The sequence below is a fragment of the Oryctolagus cuniculus genome, chromosome 20, assembly GCF_964237555.1.
Source record: "Oryctolagus cuniculus chromosome 20, mOryCun1.1, whole genome shotgun sequence".
NCBI lineage: Eukaryota > Metazoa > Chordata > Mammalia > Lagomorpha > Leporidae > Oryctolagus > Oryctolagus cuniculus.
The window spans coordinates 37,229,481-37,253,395 of record NC_091451.1 but is presented as its reverse complement, the minus strand read 5'-3'; the positions used below and the strand labels follow the sequence as shown (position 1 = coordinate 37,253,395).

The 23,915-nt window shown below is 45.3% G+C and overlaps 1 protein-coding gene across 3 annotated transcripts in view; it reads left to right on the top strand.

Moving 5' to 3' along the window:
- The window catches only part of TRIP11 (thyroid hormone receptor interactor 11), a 79,158-nt gene that overhangs the window by 51,119 nt on the left and 4,124 nt on the right, over positions 1-23,915 (top strand). For all 3 annotated transcript variants that reach the window (XM_008271915.4, XM_002719595.5, XM_008271914.4), the window contains 5 exons: positions 1,959-2,058; positions 15,679-15,760; positions 17,658-17,772; positions 18,146-18,262; positions 19,725-19,869. In XM_008271915.4, the coding sequence (XP_008270137.1) occupies positions 1,959-2,058; positions 15,679-15,760; positions 17,658-17,772; positions 18,146-18,262; positions 19,725-19,869 (559 nt within the window). The remainder of the gene's footprint in view (positions 1-1,958; positions 2,059-15,678; positions 15,761-17,657; positions 17,773-18,145; positions 18,263-19,724; positions 19,870-23,915) is intronic.

The window sequence follows — 23,915 nt, the reverse complement described above, 5'->3', positions numbered from 1 at the left end:
TAAAAGTTTAGTTTCTACTTGTCAGGATTCAAACCCTGGAAGCAGAACCAGTAGGGGTGTGTTTGTGTGTAAATGCAAATTTGTCTATGGGATACATGTGGAGACACACATTTGCAGTTTATTACCGGGAATTGGTGACGTAATTGTGCAGCCAGCTAAGCAAATCTGTAAGGCTGCCATCCGGGTGGGAAGGCCACATCAAAGGCAGCTGGGCCTCTGCAGCACGGGCCCCAGCTGCTGTTGTCCTCAGAAGAGTTGCAAGTGGGATGGAGCTCCTTGTGCACAGGCGGGAACTGCTCTGCACAGAGAGAATTTTTCTCACTTGGGGGAGAAGCCCAAGTCTTGCTTTTAAGGATGTCCCACTGGTGCAGGCAGGCCCGCCAGGCTGTCCAGAATAGTGTGCCTTCCTTCACTTCTGTGGAGCAAGGGCTTTGATTATATATGCAGAATACCTTCACAGCAACATCTAGACTGTGTTTGATTGACTAACTAGAGACTATAGCCTATCCAAAGTGACACATCAATCACACTGATTGCAGATGGCCTGGAATTTACGTGGATGAATGCTTGGGAATAGCCAAGAAAATTATGAGAAAAAAATAGCAGTGAGTAGGGGCCTTGCCCACTAGTTGTCAAAATAGAGCCATAAATCAATATGGTGTTACCTAGGTTAGTAGAGCAAGGGAGAACCCAGAAATAGGGATTTTAGACTAAGCCCTGAAGTAAGCTAATTTTAATGTAATGAAGAAAAGGATAGATTATCTAATAAATGACTTTGGCAAACCGTCCATACAGAAGAAATTAAAATTGGACCCCATCTTGCATCATATACAATAATAAATTCCAGTTGTATACAAATGGGGATTCTCAATTATAAGTGTACTAAGTTTTTGGGTATGCTGGTTGGCACTTCTGACATTTAGTGTCAAAATCACTCCCACTGGAAAATGCCACATGAAGGATTTAAGTCTAAGCATTTTTGCAATGGGCCAGCGTTGTGGCATAGCCGATGCACCTGGAAAGCAGTGGCAGATGTCCCAGTTCCCTTGGGCCCCTGCACCCACGTGGGAGACCTGGTAGGAGCTCCTGGCTTTGGTCTGGCCCAGCCCTGGTTGTTGGCGGCCATTTGGGGAGTGAAACAGCAAATGGAAGATCTCTCTCTCTCTCTGTGTGTGTGTGTGTAACTCTACCTTTCAAATAAAATATTTTTGAAAGTTTTTTTTGCAAGAAACTCTAGAAGACTTTACAGCCCTGGGGTGAGGGGATCCTAAGCAGCACGAAACTCACCAAGCTGCGAAAGCACGGAGGGCACGGCTGACTGCACTGCTGTGAGATCTTTGTGGGGCAGAAGACACCGCGCTCAGACAGACGCGATCTGCGACGGGGGTTCACATCTGCTGTCAGAGGCACTCGCGAAAACCGAGCCGTGAGAGGCGGCTCGGTAGGAGCGTACGGGCAGTATGTGCAGAGGTTTTCACAGCAGATCCACTGTCCCGCAAACATGAAGAAAGGGCTCGGGTTCACTAGTAGGGAAATGAGATTTAAAGTGATAAAGTCATAATGAAATATCACCTCCTGTAGTAGACTTGCAAAATTCAAAAGAGCAAGGATGTTTGTTGCCATATTTCTTGCCTTTTTGTATCTGTTCTGTTTTTTTGTTGTTACTTTTTTTTTCCACCCATCCTGTGTTGGGTTTCAGTAGCGTCCCCTCTTTTCCTTCGGTTCCTGTGAGTAAAAGGCAGCCACGTTGGGAAAGCGTGGGGTCCGCGGGGGCTGCTGCTCCGTCCCGTGCAGGCACGGCGGTGCCGCTCCTGCAGCAAAGGTGTACGGCACTGATGGCCGCTGGCTCCCGGCACTGATGGCCGCCGGCTCCTGGCACTGATGGCCACTGGCTCCCGGCGCCGCGGTTTGGGAGGCGGTCTTTGCCTGCTGCTTTTTAACAAGCTTTTCTCCTTCAGGAACGTTTGGATGAAGCAAATGCTGCGTTGGACTCAGCGTCAAGACTTACAGAACAGTTAGACCTGAAGGAAGAACAAATTGAAGAACTTAAAAAACAAAGTAGGTTTGGTTTGTTTGCTTTGTTTCCTCTTCTTCCCCTGGTACTAGTGCTGGGTCAGATGTTGCCTTACATCACGCGTTGGCAGCGTTGGGTGAGGCCGACTGCACCGGGGACCTCCGTCTCCATCTCGGTCTCCGTCTCCATGGCCAGTTTGCCTCCACTTGAGTGGGAGCCTAGTGGAGGTGGAGTCCCTGAGTTGGCCTGACGAGTTTGTTTTCCTGGATGTTGCGACCATGCTGTGGTGTTGCTGTCACTCTGTGGACATGATTGAGGCTGATGGGATTGTTTATGGTGGTGGCCTCTTCCCGATCTGACCTAAAGCCGGCTGATTTGTCAGGGCACGAGTCCCATTTGAGTGAATGTCTGGGAATGGCTCCGTCTTTACGGTTGTAGGGGTGCTCTCCACAGACACTCATCCTGTATCTCGTGAGCTCTGTCAGTTCCTGAAGTTGTCCAGCGCTTAGGATTGAGAGCAGAGGTCATTGGGTAGTTCTGAGCACCTTGTTGCATCGACCAGTTGACAAAATGACACTCCTCAGTTAGTCTCTGATTTAGGTGCAACCAAGAAGTTGAAGCTGTTGTGTGACTGCATTTCTTCTTGGAGCCTAGGACTGTGTCTAGATTAGGCACACTAACAAGGCACAGAATTAAGGAGTTAAGAAATACATACCATATAACATAAAATAAAAAGTAGAAATAGGTAAAAATATCAGACATACTGTCGAAAAGTAGAAACATTCCTGGCTGCTCCACTTCTGATCCAGCGCCCTGTTAATATGTCTGGGAAAGCAGTGGACGACGTCCCAATTGCCTGGGCCCCTGCACCCATGTGGGAGAACCGGAAGAAGAATCCTAGCTACTGGCTTCAGATTGGCCCGGCTCTGGCCATTTTAGCCATTTGGGGAATGAATCAATGGATGGAACACGTCTTGCTCTCTCTCCCTCTCTGACTGTGCCTTTCAAATCAATAAATAAATCTTTAAAAAAAGAAAGAAAAACAGCAACTTAGAGCTTGAGAAGAATGTAGGTAAGAAGCACTGATGCGTGGATGCCAAAGGAAGCTGGCCTAAATCCAGAGGAGAGAGGGGCTGGGAGATGGCTAGCAAGACAAGACAAGACAAGACAAGTAGTAGGCGGTTTCTTTCAAGTTAGTTCTGAGGCAGATGGCTGCCCAGCTGAAGGTTCCCTGCTTGGCAGACTTGGCCAGCCTGGGGCCTGGGGTGCAGTGGGATACCTGGAAACGCACAGCAAGGAGCAGTTAGGTGTGGAGTACCTGTCTGCTGCTCGACATAACCCGTCCTGTGCCTCTCAGCCTTCGTTGACTCGCTGCTCATCGGCAGCTCCAGGTGGTACTAGTTCCATCTTATACGTGAAAGGAAGGGACATTTCAGCTCTGGTCTTTTTCGCGTGACCAAAGCTCGTGATTGGTGTATTCTTGGCAGGAAAGTGGCTGTTTGTAGCCTGACTTGTATTCTGTGCCTTGTGTCTCCGTCTCCTTTGAAGAGATGGTGGCACTCTCTGTGTTGTGCCCACATGTCGAAATGGTTGCCTTCACCAAGAGGCAGTTTTTATCGGGAAGCACTGTGTGTAGATCGAAGGCCATGCAGCTGCAGCATTATCGCAGAAGGCAAAAGGGCGGTGCAAGGGAGAAGCGTGGGCACCTGAAGCAGGTTAGCAAAGGAGTTGCTGTCCCAGGGTTGGACCGGCTAAAGAGGGTGGAAAAGCTTAGTTCTGAACCAGCCCTTGGTCTGTGTTAGCTCAGCGTGTGTGTGTCACACTGCTGTAACATCTGAGGCCACAAGGAGACAGTGAAGAAGTTCTATGCAGTAGTGGATTTTCTTCATTATATCCAGTGAGGCTTAGGTGGTCTAGGTTCCTATTCATGTAAAAGAAAAATTGCAGTTAGTATTTATCATAAATGTATAGAAACACAAATCCATCTGGAGGAGTCAGAATTGCTACAGAAAAATCTCAAATTATGCTTGTACAACTGGTGTTTGAAAGAGCAGGCAAGAAGCCAGTGCTGCACAGACAGGAAGGGGAATGAGGAGACAGTTGGTTCTGTTATGGCTTTAAGTCATTCTTGCCATTTACAGCTCCTCTTGACAATCCGTTTTCTTATGTTACCTAAGTGCTTCGTATCGCTTTTTTATCTCTAAACACAAGTGTGATTTTATTTTCTCAAAGCTACACTCTGGATTTGATAATATAAGCAAAAGCATGATTGGCCTGCTTGTTTCAAAAGAATCACTGTGTATTTTCTTTCCTGGATCATTAAATGCTTTAAATGTTGATTGATGTTGTAATACTGTACTTTATTTTTAACACAAAACTTGGCCAGACAGCAAAAATATTTGCCAGGAGAAACAATTTTGAAAAAGACAGATTGGCTTTTGTTGCAAGAAAGTACATAGAGATTTAAGTTGTAGAGGCAAAGTATTGTTTTATTTCTCAGCGTCTGTAGACTAATGATTAGTTGATATGCTGTTTCAACATTTTAACAATATTAGGAAACACTTTAAAAAGTGGTATTTTATTCAAAATGGTTGATTATGTCACTGCTACCAGAGAAGAGATGATTCAGATTGGTCAGACTTAGGAAGAGAGAACTACTGTGGTGACACCAGTATTAAAATGGAAGATTGTCGATGATTTCAATCTTTCTGTGTAATTTTTAGTGACATATCTGTGCAGCTGTGGTTGTGAATTAAGGGTATTTACAGATCTTGTCTTGAAAGTACAAAGATAGATGCCTTGTCATGCTTCAAGTTCTTAATGAGAAGCAGCTCTCTGGCTTCATGTCAGAAGCTATGTGATACACTAGGTAGGATCCTTGTTTTTTTTGGTCTCATTTTTTTTTCTTTAAGATTTATTTTATTTATTTGAAAGGCGGAGATCTTCCATCTACTGGTTCATTCCCCAAATGGCCGAGCTGGGCCAAGATGAAGCCAGGAGCCAGGAGCTTCCTCCAGGTCTCCCATTTGGATGCAGGGGCCCAAGCACTTGGGCCATCTTTCACTGTTTTCCCAGACACATTAGTAGGGAGCTGGATCTGAAGTGGAGCAGCTGGGACTTGAACCAGTGCCCATATGGGATGTCAGCATTGCAGGTGGCAGCTTAACTCATTATGCCACAATGCTGGCCCCCTTTCTTTTTATTTTATTTGAAAGGCGGAGAGACAGAGAGCTCTTGCATCCACTGCTACACTCTCCAAATGCCCAACTGCAGTCAGGCTGGTCCAGGCGGAAGCCAGGAACCTGGAACTGAATCTGGGTCTCACTCGAGCAGTTGAGCTGTCATCTGCCAGCTCTCAGAGTGCACATTAGCAGGAATCTGGATCAGAAGCAGAGCTGAACTCAAAGCTGGGAACTCCAGTTAGGGATAGCGTCCCAAGCAGAGTCTTAACCACTGTGCCAAGCACTCCCCCATAGGATTTCTTTTGCAGGGAGCTTAGCTAAGGAAATGACATATAGCATAGACGTATCACATGTTAGTAATTTAAGACAGTGTATATCTAGTTCCACTAGAATGCCATTAAGTTGTCAGGTGGTGTTTAATGGAGAAGAGGAACTTGAGAGGAGCCTCATCTCAGAAATACTAAAAACTGTTAAAGACTCTCCCCACCGTGGGCAAGTGACAGTGGCAACAAACCAGTCGTAGGTCCTGTAGGTGCTGTAGTGGATCATCCTGGCCAGTAGAGGGAGTACTGCTGTCCTTCCATTTAGAAATTCAGTATGCCAGCATTCTACCACAAACGCAGGCACATTACTCCCCGTGCCATCCTGTATTTTACTGCCTTTTCAAACTTAATGCACTAGTCTATGGAGCAGACAGGATAATGTCTTTCATTAGCTGTTTTGAGTTATCAGAGTTTAGAATTTTTATGGAATGGTTATTGATGAGAAAATAGGTACCTGCTTAAGCCTAGACTGAAGCTGAACCATGAAAAGAAGTTTCTTGGGGCTGGTACTGTGTTGTAGTAGGCTAATCCTTCACCTGCGGTGCCAGCGTCCCACATGGGCACCAGTTCTAGTCCCAGATGCTCCTTTTCCAATCCAGCTCTCTTCTTATGGCCTAGGAAAGCGGTGGAAGATGGCCCAAGTCTTTGGGCCCCTGCACCCATGTGGGAGACCCGAAAGAAGCTCCTGGCTCCTGGCTTTGGATTGGCGCAGCTCTGGCCATTGCAGCCATTTGGGGAGTGAACCAGTGTATGGAAGACCTTTTTCTCTGTCTCTCCCTTTGTCTGTGACCCTGCCTCTCAAATAAATAAATGAATCTTAAAAAAAAAAAAAAGATTTATTAAAAAAAAGTTTCTTGCTATATATGTAGCCAAATTTGACAGTTTCCTTTTTTCTTTAGATTTATTTATTTATTTGAAAGGCAGAGTTACACAGAGAGAGAGAGAGAGAACGAAACAGAGAGCTTCCATTTGATGGTTCACTCCCCAAGTGGCTGCAATGGCCAGATGAGTAGCCCAGAGCTTTTTCCAGGTGTCAGGGGCTCAAGCACATGGGTCATCTTTCACTTCTTTCCCAGGTGCATTAGCAGGGAGTTGGATTGAAAGTGGAGCATCCAGGATTCGAATTGGCACCCGCGGGGGATGCTGGCATTGTAGGTGGCAGCTCTACCCACTACACCAATTGCTGGGCCCCAGTTTTTCTTCTTTCACTTCTTGTTTTCTACTGTTATCCTTGAGATAAATTTCTGCTTAAATGAAAAGTATTTGATAAATTGAAAGAAAAAGCACAAAATAGTTGTTGCTTCAACCACTCTTAGTCAAAAGGGTGGTGAATTTTATGATACGCAAAGAAAAATAAGTTTTCATAAGGAATACAGATTTCGTTGTAGCATTGAGAAAGTCTCTTAGTCTGCAGGTTTATACCTGTGTTTTAAGGGGCCTTATAACTTATTTTTTGTAAGAAGACTTAGTGATTGCTCTTTTTGAAAATCTGGTTGAGAATGGAAAATTTCCTTAGAGTAGTTCTTTTAAAAACAACATGTAGAAGAATGTATAAAATGAGTCCCAGTAAAACCTACTGTAATATGAAGCATAAGACCATGTTTTAGAATTACAAATATAAAAGAAGCTTAAATTGTGTTTCATGGAACTACCTTATGGTGCTGGATGGTAGAATTTTTATTTTAAATAAAGACATTCCATTTTCCAGGACATGATTTATACAAGAAAACATATAATGTCCTGTTGAACATAGGCCAAATACATTCCCAGACGCTTTGTTACCCAAACCTTTTGAGGGATTTCTTTCTAGATGTTTTTGGCAGAAGTGGCGATTTTAGAGGAAACATATAAGAAGTACCAGATGCAGTTTTCTAAATTGCCATAAATGGTTAAAAGTTATTTGTGATGATAGAAACATCTGGGCATACTAGACAATGCCAAAATTTGAATTAAGAAAAAAGTCTATATCAGCCAGGTAAATAAGCTCTCACTCGACTTGAAAACTTTATTTTTAAAATATGTTTCCCTGATACTGATATTTAAACTGAGCTCTGTTTTAGAAATCGCAGTTTAAGAAAAATAATTCCTCTAGATATAAAGGGCCAAATAAGTTATGTAGTAAGGAGAATGTTTTGAGTTAATGTTTTGTGTGAGCTTCTCTTGTTTCTTTGTGTATGGATGCATAATTCAGAATGTAAATCACTCTTTTTGTCCTTCTCAGATAGTCTCCTGTCCCAAGAAAATCAAGAGTTGTTTTGTTGATTCATCAGATATTCATTGTGTGTCTGCCGTGCACCAGGCACAACAGTAGGAACTAGACGTAGGCAGCCAGGCCCCTACCTTCAGAGGGTTTGCCGTCAGGCAGGAAGAAGAGGGCAACATGGAACCAGAAACAGAAAGGAAAGAACTCTCGGTCCGTTCGTTCTGGTGGTGGTGGTGTGGAGTGGCAGAAGCGGCTAGGAACCGGTGCACGGTGCACGGTGCACGGTGCACGGTGCACTAACCTCCCCTGGTCACGTCTGCGTGCAGGAGCCTAGGCTGGGGGAGGAATTCACATGAAACTGGGTGGCATAATCTGCAAACTGGCTGGAGATGCGATTGCTGGGAATAGGCAGAGCTGTGGGTGTGGGTGTGGAGTGCGCCTGAGAAGGCAGAGGTGGGAGCGGGGGGCCGTGTGGATCCAGACGATTGCATAGAAGAGCATGCAAGGCTGAGTGGAGACTGTGCGTCTCTTCTGGAGGTCGCAGGCTCTCGGCTCCACCAGCAGCTGCCACCGGGACTGTTGGCCTGGTACTGCCCATTCTTCAGATCTTTCGGAAACACTGAAAAGCTGGACTTTTATTTGAAATATATCACTTTTTTAATGCGATGCCTGATTGGAATTTCTGTAACAACCCTGAGAAGGCTGAGGCTGAGTGTGGTCCACGCTAGTTTGCAGAAATGAGTTGGGTTTCAGGCTACAACGTCAACAGCCCTTTGTTGTGAGTACATTATCTGTACTGATGATGATGTTCAGTGTGGAGACATTGCCATAGGTTTACTTTTTGCTGGCAAAATTGTTGTCTTTTCTTCTGGGGAAAAAGGCTGATCTGTGTAAACCTATTCAAATTAAATATTGTATAAATTTATACTATTAACTTGCTAAAAAACTTTTCTGTTTCAGTGTTGAAAAATACAGTACCAATTATCTGAGTGTGTAATAATGGGTTCAGGAAAATAAGTTTGGTTTGGTTACATTAAAAATATTTATATAAAATCTCTTTAAGTACACATAGTATTTCCAATTAACTGTATAAATAATCCAGTATATTTCTGTATCGTGTTTTAATCACAGATTATGATCTACAGAATTCAAATTAATGAAGTCATGCTGTATTAATAAAATTCATTCCCTATGAATTCATTTCCTAAAAGTAGAATTTTGAAAGTTACTTTTGGGGGCCAGATGTCTGCCCCATCTCAGGGGAGTTCCTGATTCCTGGGTTCAGTACTCAGCTCTGGCTCCTGACTCCAGCCCTTTGCTAATGCAGACCATGGGAGGCAACAGTGGTGGCTCACCCGGGTCCATTGCAGGCATTTGCAGTGAGCCAGCAGGTGGGAGCTTCCTCTGTTTGTCTCTTCTGTGTCTCTGCCTCACAGATAAACAGGGTTTTTTTTTTTTAAAGTTTGTACAAAAAAGGAAATAAAAGATGTTTATTTGGTGTAAAAAATTATGAGATCACATATACTTTTTTCATGATACACATTTTCCATGAACTTTTTAAAGAACACTCATATATCATAAGTTCACATTGCAAATAGATATGATAGCTTTTATTTATTTAGGAGAGAACAAAAGAGACACAGAGCTCCCATCTCCTGCATTACTGCCCAGATGCCCACAACAGCTAGGGCTAGGCCAGGGCCAGGATTAGAGGTGGGAAAGCAGTCCAGTCTCCCGTGGGAGTCACAGGAACCCCACTATCTGAACCACCACCCTTGCCGCCCAGGAAAGAAGTTGGAGTCAGGAGTGGAGACTGGATATTGAACCTAGGCAGATATGGTAACTTTTAAAAATACATTATTTTAAAGATGCATTATTATAAACATAAAAGTGATGATATATAAGCTGAACTCGTGTAATAAAAAGATCATGTAATTTCTAACTTTTGATTACATTTAATTAAATGAAGAAGCTAAGTTTCTTTAAGCTAAATATCAGATGTAAATTTACTTTTAGGTAGTCAATGCAAAGGGGACACAAAACCCAATTTTTTTACTGACTTTTCTGTAGTATAAATAAAGTCATCTGTGTAACTCTTTTCTTAATTCCATCCTCTCTATTGCCCTGTGTGTTTTTTTTTTGTTCTTGTTTTTGTTTTTGTTTTTTGAGATTTATTTATTTATTTGAGAGGCAGAGAGAGAAGGAGGTCTTCCATTGGCTGGTTCACTGAAGCCTGGAGCTTTTTCTGGATCTCCCATGTAGGTGCAGGACCCCAAGCACCTAGGCCATCTGCCACTGCTTTCCCAGGCCATAAGCAGAGAGCTGGATCAGAAGAGGAACAGCTGGGACTAGAACTGATACCCATATGGGATGCCGGCCCTCTAGGCAGAGGCTTAAGCTACTACACCACAACACTGGCACCAGGGCTATATTTTTAAAGAATTATTTATTTATTTGAAAGACAGAGTTACAGAGAGGAGAGACAGAGAAATTGATCGATCTTCCGTCTGCTGGTTCACTCCCCGAATGGTTGCAATAGCTGAGGCTGTGTCAGGCCAGGAGCCAGGAGCTTCATCCAGGTTTAACTGCATGGGTACAGGGGCCCAAGTATCCTTGGGCCATTCTCCACTGCTTTCCTAAGTACATTAGCAGAGAGTTGGATCGGAGAGTGGAGCAGCTGAGATTTGAAACAGAACCCATATGGGATGCTGGTGTCTCAGGCGGGGACTTAAGATCAGCTACACCATGTTGCCGGCCCCAGTGAGGACTTTATTGAATGATGGACTCCTGGGGCCAGCGCTGTGGTGAGCAAAGCCACCGCCTGAAGTGTTGCCATCCCATATGGGCACCAGTTAAGTCTCGACTGCTCCACTTCTGATCTGGCTCTCTTCTATGGCCTGGGAAAGCAGAAGGTAGCCCAAGTCCTTGGGTCTCTGCACCCACATGGGAGACCTGGAAGAAGCTCCTGGCTCCATTTTGGCTTCAGATCCCCTCAGCTCTGGCTGTTGCAGCCATTTGGGGAGTGAGCCGGTGGTTGGAAGACCTCTCTGCCCCTGCCTCTCTCTAACTCTGCCTTTCAAATAAGTAAATAAATGTTAATAAAAAAGAAAGATGACTCCTTAGTATTTTAAGAAATCAGATGAATGAGCACTCTCACTTTGTTTAGCATTTTTCTGTTTTTTACAATTGATTTTTTTTTAATTTTATTTATTTAACAGATAGAGTTATAGACAGAGAGAGAGAGACAGTCGGTTCACTCCCCAAATGGCCGCCATGGCTGGTGCTGCGCCAATCCAAAGCCAGGAGCCAGGAGCCAGGAGCCAAACACTTGGACCATCCTCCACTGCCCTCTCAGGCCACAGCAGAGAGCTGGACTGGAAGAGCGGGACTAGAACTTGGCGCCCATATGGGATGCCGGCGCTGCAGGCGGAGGATTAACCAAGTGAGCCATGGCGCCGGCCCCATCACTTTTCTGTGAAGAAGTCACATTTGGGGGCCAGCTCTGTGGTGCAGTGGGTTAAGTCGCCTCCTGCATCACCAGCATCACATATGGGCCCCCGCTGGAGTCCTGGCTGCTCCACTTCCAATCCAGCTCCCTGCTAACATGCCTGGGGAAGTAGCTGAAGGTGGCTGAAGTGCTTGGGCTCCTGCACTCCCATGGGAGACCCGGATGAAGCTACTGGCTTTGGCCTGGCCCAACCCCCGCCATTGCGACAATCTGCGAGTAAACCAGTGAATAGAAGACCTCTCTCTGTGTCTCTCTCCCTCTCTCTCTTGCTCTGGCTTTCAAAATAAATAAATCATTTAAAAAAGGAAGTTGCATTTGATCATTCAGTTGCTCTGACAGGGCAGGTTTTACTGTGCCCTGCAGTCAGAGAGATGTTCTCCCAAACTGGCCTAAACTCAGCCACTTTATTGCTTAATTTTAAAGTGCCCTCCCCCTTTTATGGTTTAACTTCCAAAGAATTATTGTGGCATGTGAGATTATTTCATAGCAATATTGTATTTGGCTTAAAACCCATTTCTGAATAACCATATTTGCCTGCCCATGTAAATACAGTTCTGATTTCAGTTGCGGTTTAAGTTAGTCTTCAGTTTTTGTAGAGAAGTAGTCAGAGCCTCCAAGAATGAGGATGTCTGGAGAAAAAGAGGAGTCTGGGGGGACCCTGGAAGGGGGTGGTTGACTTTCCTTTCTTTTCCATGTCTCTCCTCCTTAATACCGTCCTACCAGCCCCTTTCCCTAAATTCTACGAGTTGTCTTCCCTAGATTTAAGTATCAGAATGCACTTAAACCACCACTTGAATTTGAAACAGCCCTTTGCCTTGACGTCACTTTAGCTCAAGGTCTAACTATGTCTCCTGATAGCGAGTTTAAGAAAAAAAAATGTATTTACCTTTTATTTGAAAAAGAAACACACAGAGAGAGGTCTTGAGTCTGCCGACTCCCTCTGCAGATGCCCAGAAGGTGCAGGGCTTGGCTGCCCAGAGCCAGAAGCACGCGGCGCCTCTAGTGGCGTCCTAACTGTACCAGAAGCCTCGCTACAGAGGTTTTAATCAGCACGAGACCGGCTGTGTGAGTTTTGTCAAAAAATAGTTTTTGTCTTTTTCTTCTTTGTAAGTCCGTTACTCTTGAGACAGCATCCCACAAGCGTGGAAGTGGAGAAGGAAGGAAGGAAGGGGGCGCACGCCGTGGACGCGAGAGCAGGGTTGTGCAGACCTGAAGGAAATTCAGTCCTTTGTCTTTTCTTTCTTTCTAAGATTTATTTATTTATTTGAAAGGCGTTTACAGAGAGGCAGATGCAGAGAGGGAGGTTTTCCATCCGCTGGTTCACTCCCCAAATGGCTGCAGTGGCCAGAGCTGCGCTGATCCGAAGCCAGGAGCCAGGAGCTTCTTCCGGGTCTCCCACACGGGTGCAGGGGCCCAAGGACTTGGGCCGTCTTCTACTGCTTTCCCAGGCCACAGCAGAGAGCTGGATTGGAAGAGGAACAGCCGGGACTTGAACTGGTGCCCATATGGGATGCCAGCACTGCAGGCAGCAGCCTTACTGGCTATGCCACAGCGCCAGCCCCTGTCTTTTTCTTCTTTATAAGGAAATATTCTTTAAAATTTTAACGACTACATGAAAATTTGTCTTTATGGAGTACCACGTGATGTTTCAAAACATGTGTACAATGTGGAATGTCTAGTTTAGGATAAACGTGTCTGTCTCCTCAAGCATTTAAAATCATTCCTTTATGATGAAAAGAATCCTAGCTTTTTATAAAGCACTATCTAGTACCTTACAGCCCTCCTACCATGCAGAACACAGGACTTCTTCTGTCTTTAAGTACCTGCTAATCAACCCTTTCCCACCTCTCCCTCTCCCCCAAGAAAATATTTTTTACTTGAACTTCGAAAGTTTGATTCCTTGATCAGTTTGTCATAGAGCAAAATTAAAATTTTCTAGCTTATTTGACTGAAATAATTTTTATCAAAATCAACTCTTTGTGAACTTTACTCTGAAGATGTTTATTTATCATTCAATTTTGTTTCTTTTTTTAAATGAGAGCCACTGTAGTGCTGTAGCCTGACCCTGTTCTGAAACAATAATGTCTCATAGAAATACAATGTGAAACATGTGTCATTCAATTTTTAGTTGCCATATTGAAGCAGTAAAAAAATAGTGGTGAAATTAACTTTTTGATATACTTCATATAGCCCAGCATCTCCGGGTGATCACTTTGACGTGTAGTCAGTGCAGCAGCTGTTAACTGTAGAGGAGAACAGACAGTGTCGGGAACTGTGCGGGGCTGACAGGAGGGTGGTGGGTAAGCTCGGCCTCTTTCTCTGCTGTCTTTAGCCTTGGTCAGGAGGGGAGGATGGGAAGAGACCAGGTCGTCTGCACTCTGGCTCACGAGTGGGGTGGTCAAGTCAGAGCGGTCACAGGAGATGAGCTCGCTTACTTGCTGTTCCTTCACTGAAGAGTTCAGAGTTCTGTGTACATTCCGAACGGGCTTAGTTCTGGAAAGGCCCGGATGGCGCCAGTGCCCGTCGTGGCTACACGTGCACGCATTCAGAGTGTAGTGTCTCACCGACTGAGACTTTAGCAATAGTCCTCTTTCTCCCCCACCCCACTCCTCCCTCTCTGTGTTCCCTCCCACCTCCCACCCCTTTTTAATGTCCAAGTTTAAATTCCTGACAGGAAAGACAGGAAAGGAAAAGTTTGTAGTAGATTTTCCAAACAGAACCTGGCGTTATAATATGGTTATGGCAACCAGCTCTATTTTGGTAAAGTTAGACTATTCTATGAATGGCATTTTACATTTTTTTTTTTCTAAACGGCAGTTTAGATTTTTGTGATTTTGCAAAACCATAAGCTGTTGCACACAGTTGTGCTAGATATTCCGCAGTTGCATTTACCACTGCAAATCGGAATTGGAGGCGTTGCACAGCAGAACAGAATGGTGACATAAGCAGACAGCCTGGCCTGGTCTGTGAGGCCTGAGGAAACTTCTCTGAGGAGGTGACTCGGGGACTGGGCGTGAAGGCTGAGTCGGAGTTAACCGTGCTGAGTTTTTCCCAGCAGAAGGAAAATCCTTGCAGTGGGGGTTGAGTCCAGAAATACACCATACGTTTATGATCAGTTTATTTTTTGACAAGAGAGCCAAATACGAGCATCGTCACCAAACAGTGCTGGAACAATTGGATATCTTAGAAAAAAAAAAAAAAGAATTGGACCCCTACTTCATAGTGTGCACAAAATCTGATTCAAAGTGGATCATAGACCTAAATTTGAGTTATAACTGTGAAACTTAGAAGAGAACATAGGAGTAAATCATTCAGCTCTTGGGTTAGGTAATAGGACCTTAGATACAGTACTGAAAGCACCACCACCACCAACAACAAAAAACTAAATTGGACTTCATCAAAATTAGTCGAAAACTTCAAAGGATACCGTCAAGAAAGTGAGTATCGACCCATGGGAAACGGTGTTTGCAAGTCGCCTGTCTGATGAGGCAGCTTGTGTCCAGCTATGACCAGGAAAACGCGCCACCACTCAGAAGGAGCAGGTGTGTGGGCCAGGATCCGAGTCTACTGACTTGGGATGTGGTTCTGGGTCTGAGAGGCAGTGCTGTGTTAGCAAGGTGGTCTCCATTTCTCAGAATGAAAACTGCTAGTCAAGCGTAAAGTCGGTGAGCGTCTCCTCCAGCTCACGCCGTCCGCTGCCTGGGGACCAGGTGTGAGCTCCGCGCGTCCTCAGTCCCGGAGGCCCTGTGCCTGGTGCGCTGCAGTGCGGCTTCATGCAAGTCTGGGAGAAAAGAATGCCCACACTGCCCGCGCTCTGCCAAGGTTCACAGCATTTGTGTACTTTTTAAAGCAAGAATATTAAAATAGGCCAAGTATCCTCCTAACTGCTCATTAGCTGTCACTTAACCAGTGTGTTGGAGCCAGCGCTGTTGAGTTGCATTGTGCAGTTCCCTTGTCTGGAATACTTTGCCCTGTCAGCTGCATCTTGGTCTTAGCTGTGTTAGATTCTCTTCTTAGATCACCAGAAACTGAGTCCAGCCAGGAAAATAGAAAAAGGAAAATCTAAAACTGCTGCTTTTCCATTTCCTCCCATTAAATAAGAGTGGCTCTGGAAACGCTTCCTGCAGGAAGGCTGTGATGGAATCCTTCCTTTGCCGTTAGGTTTCTAAAGAGGATGAAAACTTTTTTTGGTTTTTAGATTTTTCTGTTAAAGAACCGTTATTTTATAGGGGATAAACCATGTGAATTAATGCATACCCTAGCTTCTGGGTAATTTCTGTATCAGCCTAGTTCCCTGGACCAAAGAAAAGATGGTAATAGTCGAGTGTTCTCATTAGAATACAGGCATATTTTTAATCATAGTAAAGGATGGTGTACATCTCATTATGTATGCACCCAGATTATTTTAATCAGTTAATGGCTATCTTTATTCACATATTTTAAAACAGATCAGCTCCGACAAGAAATGCTGGATGATGTACAAAAGAAATTGATGAACTTAGTAAACAGCACAGAAGGAAAAGTGGACAAGTATGCTTTTGTCTCTTACTTTTTAGATTCTCTTTATGGTAAAAATAACTTCCATGTGTCGGTGTTTACATGTGATTGTATTTTTTTTTAAAGCCTTTTTCTTTTGGCCAGTGCTGTGGCATAGTGGGTTAAGCCACTGTCTGTGGCGACCACATCCCATATAGGCACTACTTCTAGTCCTGACTGCTCCACTTCCAATGCAGCTGCCTGCTAGTGTACCTTAGGAGGAGGATGGACCGGGTGCTTGGGCCCCTGTGCCCACATGGAAGACCCAGGGGGAAGGTTCCTGGCTCCTTGCTTTGGCCCAGCACAGCTCTGGCCATTGTAGCCATTTGGGGAGTGAACCAGTGAGTGGAAATGAAATGAACCAGTGAGTGGGAGATTCTCTCTCTCTTTCTCTCTCTCTCTCTTTCTCTCGGCTCTGCCTTTCAAGTAAATAAAAAAGCCTTTTTTTTTTTTTTTTTTTTTTAAGATTTACTTATTTATTGAAAGGCAAAATGTGGCAGAAAGGAAGAGAGAGATCTTCATCTGCTGGTTCACTCCCCAAATGCCCACAGCTGGGGCTGGGCTAGGCCAAATCCAGGAGGCAGAAACTCCATCTGTGTCACCCATGTAGGTGGCAGGAACTCAAGGACTTAAACCATCATCTGCTGCTTCCTAGACACACTAGCCAGAACTGAAACTGGCACTCCAGTACGGGATGTGGTTATCCCAGGCACCAGCTTAACACGTTGAACAACAATGCCAGAGAGCCTTTTCTTAACATGAAGAGATGTAGGTAGTTTTACAGAAATTCAGTAGAATAACTTGTCTTTTTTTTTTTAAAGATTTATTTATTGATTTGAAAGAGTTACACAGGGAGAGAAGGCAAGGCGGGGTGGGGGGGGTCCAACCGCTGGTTCACTCTCCAATTGGCCGCAATGGCCAGAGCTGCTCCGATCCAAAACCAGGAGCCAGGAGCTTCTTCCAGGTCTACCACACAGGTGCAGGGGCCCAAGGACTTGGGCCATCTTCTGCTTTCCCAGGCCACAGCAGAGAGCTGGATTGGAAGTGGAGCAGCCGGGACTTGAACCGGCACACCACTGTAGGCGGTGGCCTTACCTACTATGCCACAGCACTGGCCCCATTTTTTTTTTTTTTTTAAGATTTTATTTGTTTGTTTGAGAGGTAGAGTTAGAGAGAGAGAGGGAGAGACAAAGGTATTCCATCCACTGGTTCACTCCCCAAATGATCTCAACGGTCAGAGCTGAGCCAATCCAAAGCCAGGAGCTGGAAACTTCTCCCAGGTCTGTCATGCCAGTGCAGGGGCCCAAAGACTTGGGCCATCTTCTTTCCCAGGCCATAGCAGAGAGCTGGATCGGAAGTGGAACAGCGGGGACTCAAACCAGCGCCCATATGGGATGGCAGCACTGCAGGCAATGGCTTTACCAGCTACACCACAGTGCTGGGCCCCAAAATGGTTTATTTTTAACATTGTTTTCTTCTTCCTTTAGTGAGCATCTTCTGATTATGTGTCACTGAAACTATGTATATACTTGATGTCCCATCTAATACTGAAATTCAGATATTAGCAAGTTTTTAATAAATGAGGACGGGGAAGGAGAGGCACAGGAACAGTAGTTCCCACCCAAGGGTCTGCTCCAGGGACCCTCGGCCCAGCGAGGCGCAGGGATTCTGCAGGGTGCCAGCTGTTCACTCGGCTGAAGTGGGTGGCTAGCCAGTGATGGTTCTGAAATACTCTTAGACTTGTCAAGGTGTTTTTTTTTTTAATTATTTTAAACTATTTTTGTTTAGTCTTTATGTTTAAGTATCTAATTATTTATAACTAAGTACTCATTTTCTGGTGTTTGCGTACATTGATGTTGATTGAGTCTGAGCTGTTCTCTTCACTTTGCAGAGTCCTGATGCGCAACCTCTTCGTTGGGCATTTCCACACACCGAAGAGTCAGCGACACGAAGTGTTGCGGTTGATGGGCAGCATCCTGGGCGTGAAACGGGAGGAGATGGAGCAGGTGACGGGCATCGGCAGCTGCGCGGCAGCCTCCTAGAACAGCATTTGCTCTCTCTCTGCATAGTTCTACCGAACATGATGTTCTTTATAAAGTGGAAATGGAATCGTTTCCTACTACGTCAAAGAGCTGGATTTTTTTTACGTTTATATATTAGTTTAACTGTTTTGTAGCTTAAAAACCGCCTCTTGTGTTAGGATGCTGCAGTGCTGAGATGTGACTGTCCTGCACTGTTTGTTGGGGTGTGGTTGGCATAGTGCTGTATTTGTAGCCTTCGTCAGTAGGAGGATTCAGTGAGAACTGCACTTGCTACCACCTGAAATCATGTGAGAATGTTCTTCTCTTGCATTGATAATGTTTTCCTGTTTTTCTTCAGTTGTTTAAAGAAGATCAGGGTGGTGTGACCAGGTGGATGACAGGATGGCTTGGAGGAGGATCAAAAAGTGTCCCCAGCACACCCTTGAGACCCAATCAGCAATCCATGCTTCACAGTGTAAGAAGGGATTCTGTTCCCGCCGAGTGAGGGTGGGGTATTGCCTAGCACACTTGCCTCCAGACAGAGTTCACGTTCAGGGTACATGGAGCCGTGGAACAGAGCCAAGGAAGCGCTTGCCTTACCGATGACAAGCTGTTTTAGTCATTTTATTGCATGTGGATTTTCTTGAAGTGTTTGTATACAGTACCTTTATTTTTCAGGTTTCTAACTGTTCTTTCTTCGTGTTTGATTATGCTACCACTGGCAGTCCTGCTATTAAATTATTTAATGTGTGTGTGTATGTTCCAAGTCACTGAGCCAATCAGTGATACTTACTGAGTACCTGCTGTGTACAAAATGCCCTGAGTCCTGAGAACACAACTCTGAACCAGACAGACAAAGGGTCTGCCATTAACACTGATGAACACGACACCACGGGGTCTGCCACTAACACGTGATGACATGACACCACGGAGTCTGCTGTTAACACGTGATGACATGACAACACGGGGTCTGCTGTTAACATGCGATGACATGACACCATGGGATCTGCCTTTAACACGTGGTGACATGACAACACCGTGTCTGCCTTTAACACGTGATGACATGGCAACACCATGTCTGCCGTTAACACATGATGACATGACACCAGGGGGTCTGCTGTTAACACATGATGACATGACACCATGAGGTCTGCCACTAGCACGTGATGACATGGCAACACAGGGTTTGCCGCTAACACGTGCTGACATGACAACACCATGTCTGCCTTTAACACACGATGACATGGTAACACGGGGACTGCCGTTAACGTGTGATGACATGACAAGGGATCTGCCTTTAACACTGATGAACATGACACGCTGGGGCCTAGGATGTCTCAAGGGGTGTCACTGAAGAGTTATTAGTTATTAGGTTATTAGTTGGTATTTGGAGCTGCTTTCTTTTATTGTTTTAATGAAAAGGTGCTGAAGGTAGATGCCTTACCCAGAGCTAGTTAAGGATAAAAGATAAGACTAGGGAAGATATAAAACTTAATTTAAAGGAAAGATCTCCACTATGTTATTCCAATGTTCCTGGTGATCTGCTATATTTACTGATTGGGTCTGTCTTTAGAAAATTGTGTTTATTCTTGCTGTCCGTTGGAACCGTTGGCATGTCTATGCAGACAGCTGTTAGGATGCTAAGCCTCGATGTCCGAAGTGCCAGTGATGGCAAGAAATGTGAGCTTTGTTTCATCTAGGCTAATTCTGACTGGAAGGTGTTGGAAATGACTGTTGTTCTCAAAGATTATTGACTAATTATTGAAATTTTATAATGATAATCTGTGTAAGTAATGTGCCAGCATTTTCTATTATTCAAAAGATGATTTGTAAAGAAAATGATTCAAATGATAAGTAGTTTTTAGTTTATAGGTGTATTTTCTTAGTTGCATTAAATATAATTTTATTAATAATGCAATCAAAATACTTTTTCTTAGTCTTTTTCAGAACTTTTTGTTAAATTCCTAGAGACAGAATCTCATCCATCTGTTCCACCACCAAAACTTTCTGTTCATGACATGAAGCCTCTAGATTCTCCAGGAAGAAGAAAACTGGATACAAATGCACCAGAAAGTTTCAAAGGTAAAACCGAACTATTTTTTCTACAACTTAAAAATATGAACATTTAATTTATGAGTATTCTTTATATCGATATTAGCCAAACTGTTAGTGTTTAAGTATGACTGTTCCTAAAATTCTGACATCAGATTTTGGCTTCATATATTCTTGTAGCAATCTGATATTTAATTGGCTTAGGTTAATTTAAATAGTATGAGTTATTTTCCCTTTATATACCAGAATAATTCTTCTCCCTCTACATAAGCCATTTTGAATTACTCTTCTGAAAGTGTGGAAGTGCTGATGAACTGGTTAAACCTTTGCTTGGTCACCTTTTTTTTTTTTTGTAAGTATTTGTTTGAAAGGCAGAGCTACAGAGAGAGAGAAGTCTTCCATCCGCTAGTTCACTCCCCAAATGGCTACAACGGCCAGAGCTGAGCCTATCCGAAGTCAGGAGCCAGGAGCCAGGAGCCAGGAGCCTCCTCTGGGTCTCCCATGTGGGTGCAAGGGCCCAAGCACTTGGGCCATCTTCCAGTTTTCCCAGGCCATAGCAGAAAGCTGGGCCGGAAATGGAGCGGACGGGTCTTGAACCCATGCCATATGGGATGCCAGCACTGCAGGCAGCAGCTTTTCCCACCACGCCACAGCGCTGGCCCCGGTCATCTGTCTTTGTCCTCATTACCAATCTGAGGTAGAAGTGTAACTTACAGTTTGAGACAAGTTTTTTTTTCTCCTTTAAAAAAATCGTAAGTGTTCTACTCAACAACCAGGACTTGACAGGTTAGTAATCTATTTAAGCACAGCTGGTACATGGACTTAAATCCCCAAGAATGCTGTGAAGGACCCTAGGTTGAAAGATCTGCGTGTTCGTATGGGGCAGTGGGGGAAGATATCTTTCATCCACTGGTTCACTCACCAAGTGGTAACAACAGCTGGGGCCGGACCAGGCTGAAAGCCAGGAGCCAAGAGCCTCATCCAGGTCTCCCACATGGGTGCAGGGGCCCAAGCAGTTGAGCCATCTTCTACTGCTTTCCCAGGCACGTTAGCATGGAGCTGGATCGGAAGTGGAGCAACTGGGACTTAAACCAGTGCTCATGTGGGACGCTGGCACCACAGGCGGGAGCTTAACCTATTGCACCACAGTGCCAGCCCCTGTAGTCTTCGTATTGTAATCTAGACGAATATGCTGGCTAGTTGGACTGCATATATGTTATCTACTCTTGTATTTCTTTTTTTTTTTTTTTTTTTTTTTTTTGACAGGCAGAGTGGACAGTGAGAGAGAGAGACAGAGAGAAAGGTCTTCCTTTGCCATTGGTTCACCCTCCAATGGCCGCCGCGGCTAGCGCACTGCAGCCGTCGCACCGCGCTGATCCGATGGCAGGAGCCAGGTACTTCTCCTGGTCTCCCATGGGGTGCAGGGCCCAAGCACTTGGGCCATCCTCCACTGCACTCCCTGGCCACAGCAGAGAGCTGGCCTGGAAGAGGGGCAACCGGGACAGAATCCGGCGCCCCGACCGGGACTAGAACCCAGTGTGCCGGCGCCGCAAGGTGGAGGATTAGCCTAGTGAGCCGCGGCGCCGGCTACTCTTGTATTTCTATCATGTCAAATACTTAAATTTGTAAAATATTTAAGAATTTATTTCTGAAAATTTCAAAACTTTCTACATATGTCTGTTTTTGTACACTGACAGAAGGTGGTAAATTTACCTGTTATTGAGATACAAGACTGGGCTGCTAAATTGAGTGAAAACGGTGACTTTGTCTAAGGGACGTGGGCGATACTGAAGGCATTTTCTTGTTGCAGTCAGCAGACTCCAGGCTCACTGGCAAGGTGCCCTCCCTCTCCTCCATCTCCCTTTCCTCCCCTCACCTCCTGCCCACTTTGACTTATTTGTCAGAAAGGGAAGCCAGTGACAGTCTGAGCTTACACCGGTTTTGCATGAGAAGAACTAAGAAGCTCGCTTCGTCTAATCTTAGACTGGGAAGATGCGCTCAGGACGGCGCTGCGGGAGCTTTCCCAGACTTGAGGAGGTTGTTCACAGGCAGAGCCACGTTGGACGCAGGGGCGGGATGACCAGTGGAAGGATGACCTTGCCACGTGCTCTCCTTGGGTTGAAGGCCTCCTCTGTTGAGTTTCCCATTGCTGAGGTAGACACCTTCAGAAGGTTGCTTGTCTCCTGCCATTGAGGTTGGTGGCAGAGTTGGGTCCCCTCAGACATGAGCTCATAAACAAAAACCTCTTCCAGTAAAAACTGAGTGCCATCAGCCTGACTCCACAGAGAAGTAATCTAGCCAAGCATTGTTCTCCGGCATCAGAAGGCCTGAAAGTTAGCCGTGCAGCAGATGTCTATGTTCCTTTTCTTTTAGTAAGTTGGTAGTAATCCCGATGTTATCACTGTAATGTGGTTGCCAGTGTTTTTCCTGACCACTACAATTGTTTGGGGAAAATGTCAGTACTTGTTTTGTTTTGTTGAAGATTTGTTTGTTTATTTGGAAGGCAGAATTACAGAGAGGCAAAGGAAGAGACAGAGACAAAGAGAGAGATCTTCCATCCGCTGGTTCACTCCCCAAATGGTCACAACAGCTAGAGCTGGGCCAGTCCAAAGCCATGAGCCAGGAGTTTCTTCCAAGTCTCCCACGTGGGTGCAGGGGCCCAAGGACTTGAGCCATCTTCCACTGCTTTCTCAGGCCATAGCAGAGAGCTGGATCAGAAGTAGAGCAGCTGGGACTCGAACTGGCACCCATATGGGATGCCGGCACTGCAGGCGGCCGCTTTACCTGCTGTGCCACAGCACCAGCCCCAGAATGTCATATCTTAAGTCCTTCATCTTTCAGATGGATAAGAGATTCCTTAGCATCCAGACAATACGTTTTGAAAAGCTGTTGTTAGGGGCCAACATTGTGGCGTAGCGGGCAAAGCCTCCACACAAGATGCCAGCATACCGTATGGGTGCTGCTTCGAGTTACGTTGCTCCACTTCTGATCCACTTCCTGCTGTTGCGCCTAAGAAAGCAGCAGCAGATGGCCCAGGTGCTTGGGCCCCTGCACCCACAAGGGATACATGGAAGAAGCTCCTGGCTCCTGGCTTTGGCCTGGCCCAGCCCTGGCTGTTGCAGCCATTTGGAGAGTGAACCAGCAGATGGAAGATGCCCCCCCGCCCCCGCCTCATTCTGCATTTCAAATAAATAAAATAAATCTTTAAAAAAAAAAAAAACTTGTTGTTATAGTAAGTAAAATTCATCAGTTACACAACTGGCGTTTGACTACAGGCAGGGGCAGCGTAGCTGCGAGATGCTTGGCCTGCAGGTTAAGGCTGCACAGCAGAGTCCACATGCCCGAGAGCCTGGTTTCAGTCCCAGCCACTCCGCTTCCAGCCCAGCTTCCTGCTGGTGCACCCTGGGAGGCAGCAGTGATGGGCGCCTGCCACACAGACAGGAGACACCTGGCTTTGGCCCGGCCCAGCCCTGGCTGTTGTGGGTGTTGGGGAGTGAGCCAGCAGGTGGAAGACTTCTGTGTCTTTCTACCTTTTGAAAAAGATGAAAATAAATAAAAATCTGAAAATCAGTAAATAAGTGCAAAACAGCAGTATCATTGTGTTTGGTGAAGTGCTAGGCGTCCGTCTGGCTCGCGTTCCCTGCGTTTCTCGTCCTTGTTCTCTGTCTGCATCTCCATAGGCGCAGCGTCTGTGATCCAGAACCCAGCAGCGTATGGGTTCTATAAGCTGCTTTGTGAGCCCAGTCTAGGAACCCAAAACACATGGGTCACTTGTTGTGACAGAAGGCCGTTTGAATCACCAAGAATGAACTTTAATCAGAATTACAATACAAACTGGCATTTGTATTTAGACATTAAGGCCGCCTGTGCTCTCATTTTAAATAATTAAAGAGGGGCAGCGTTGTGGCACAGTGGTAAAGCCATCTGCAACGCCAGCATCCCACGTGCACAGCAGTCCGTGTCCCAGCTGCTCCACATCTGATCCAGCTCCTTGCTGATGACCTGGGAAAGACAGCAGAAGGTGATCCAAGTGGGGCCGGCGCTGTGGCCTAGCGGGTAAAGCTGCTGCCTGCAGT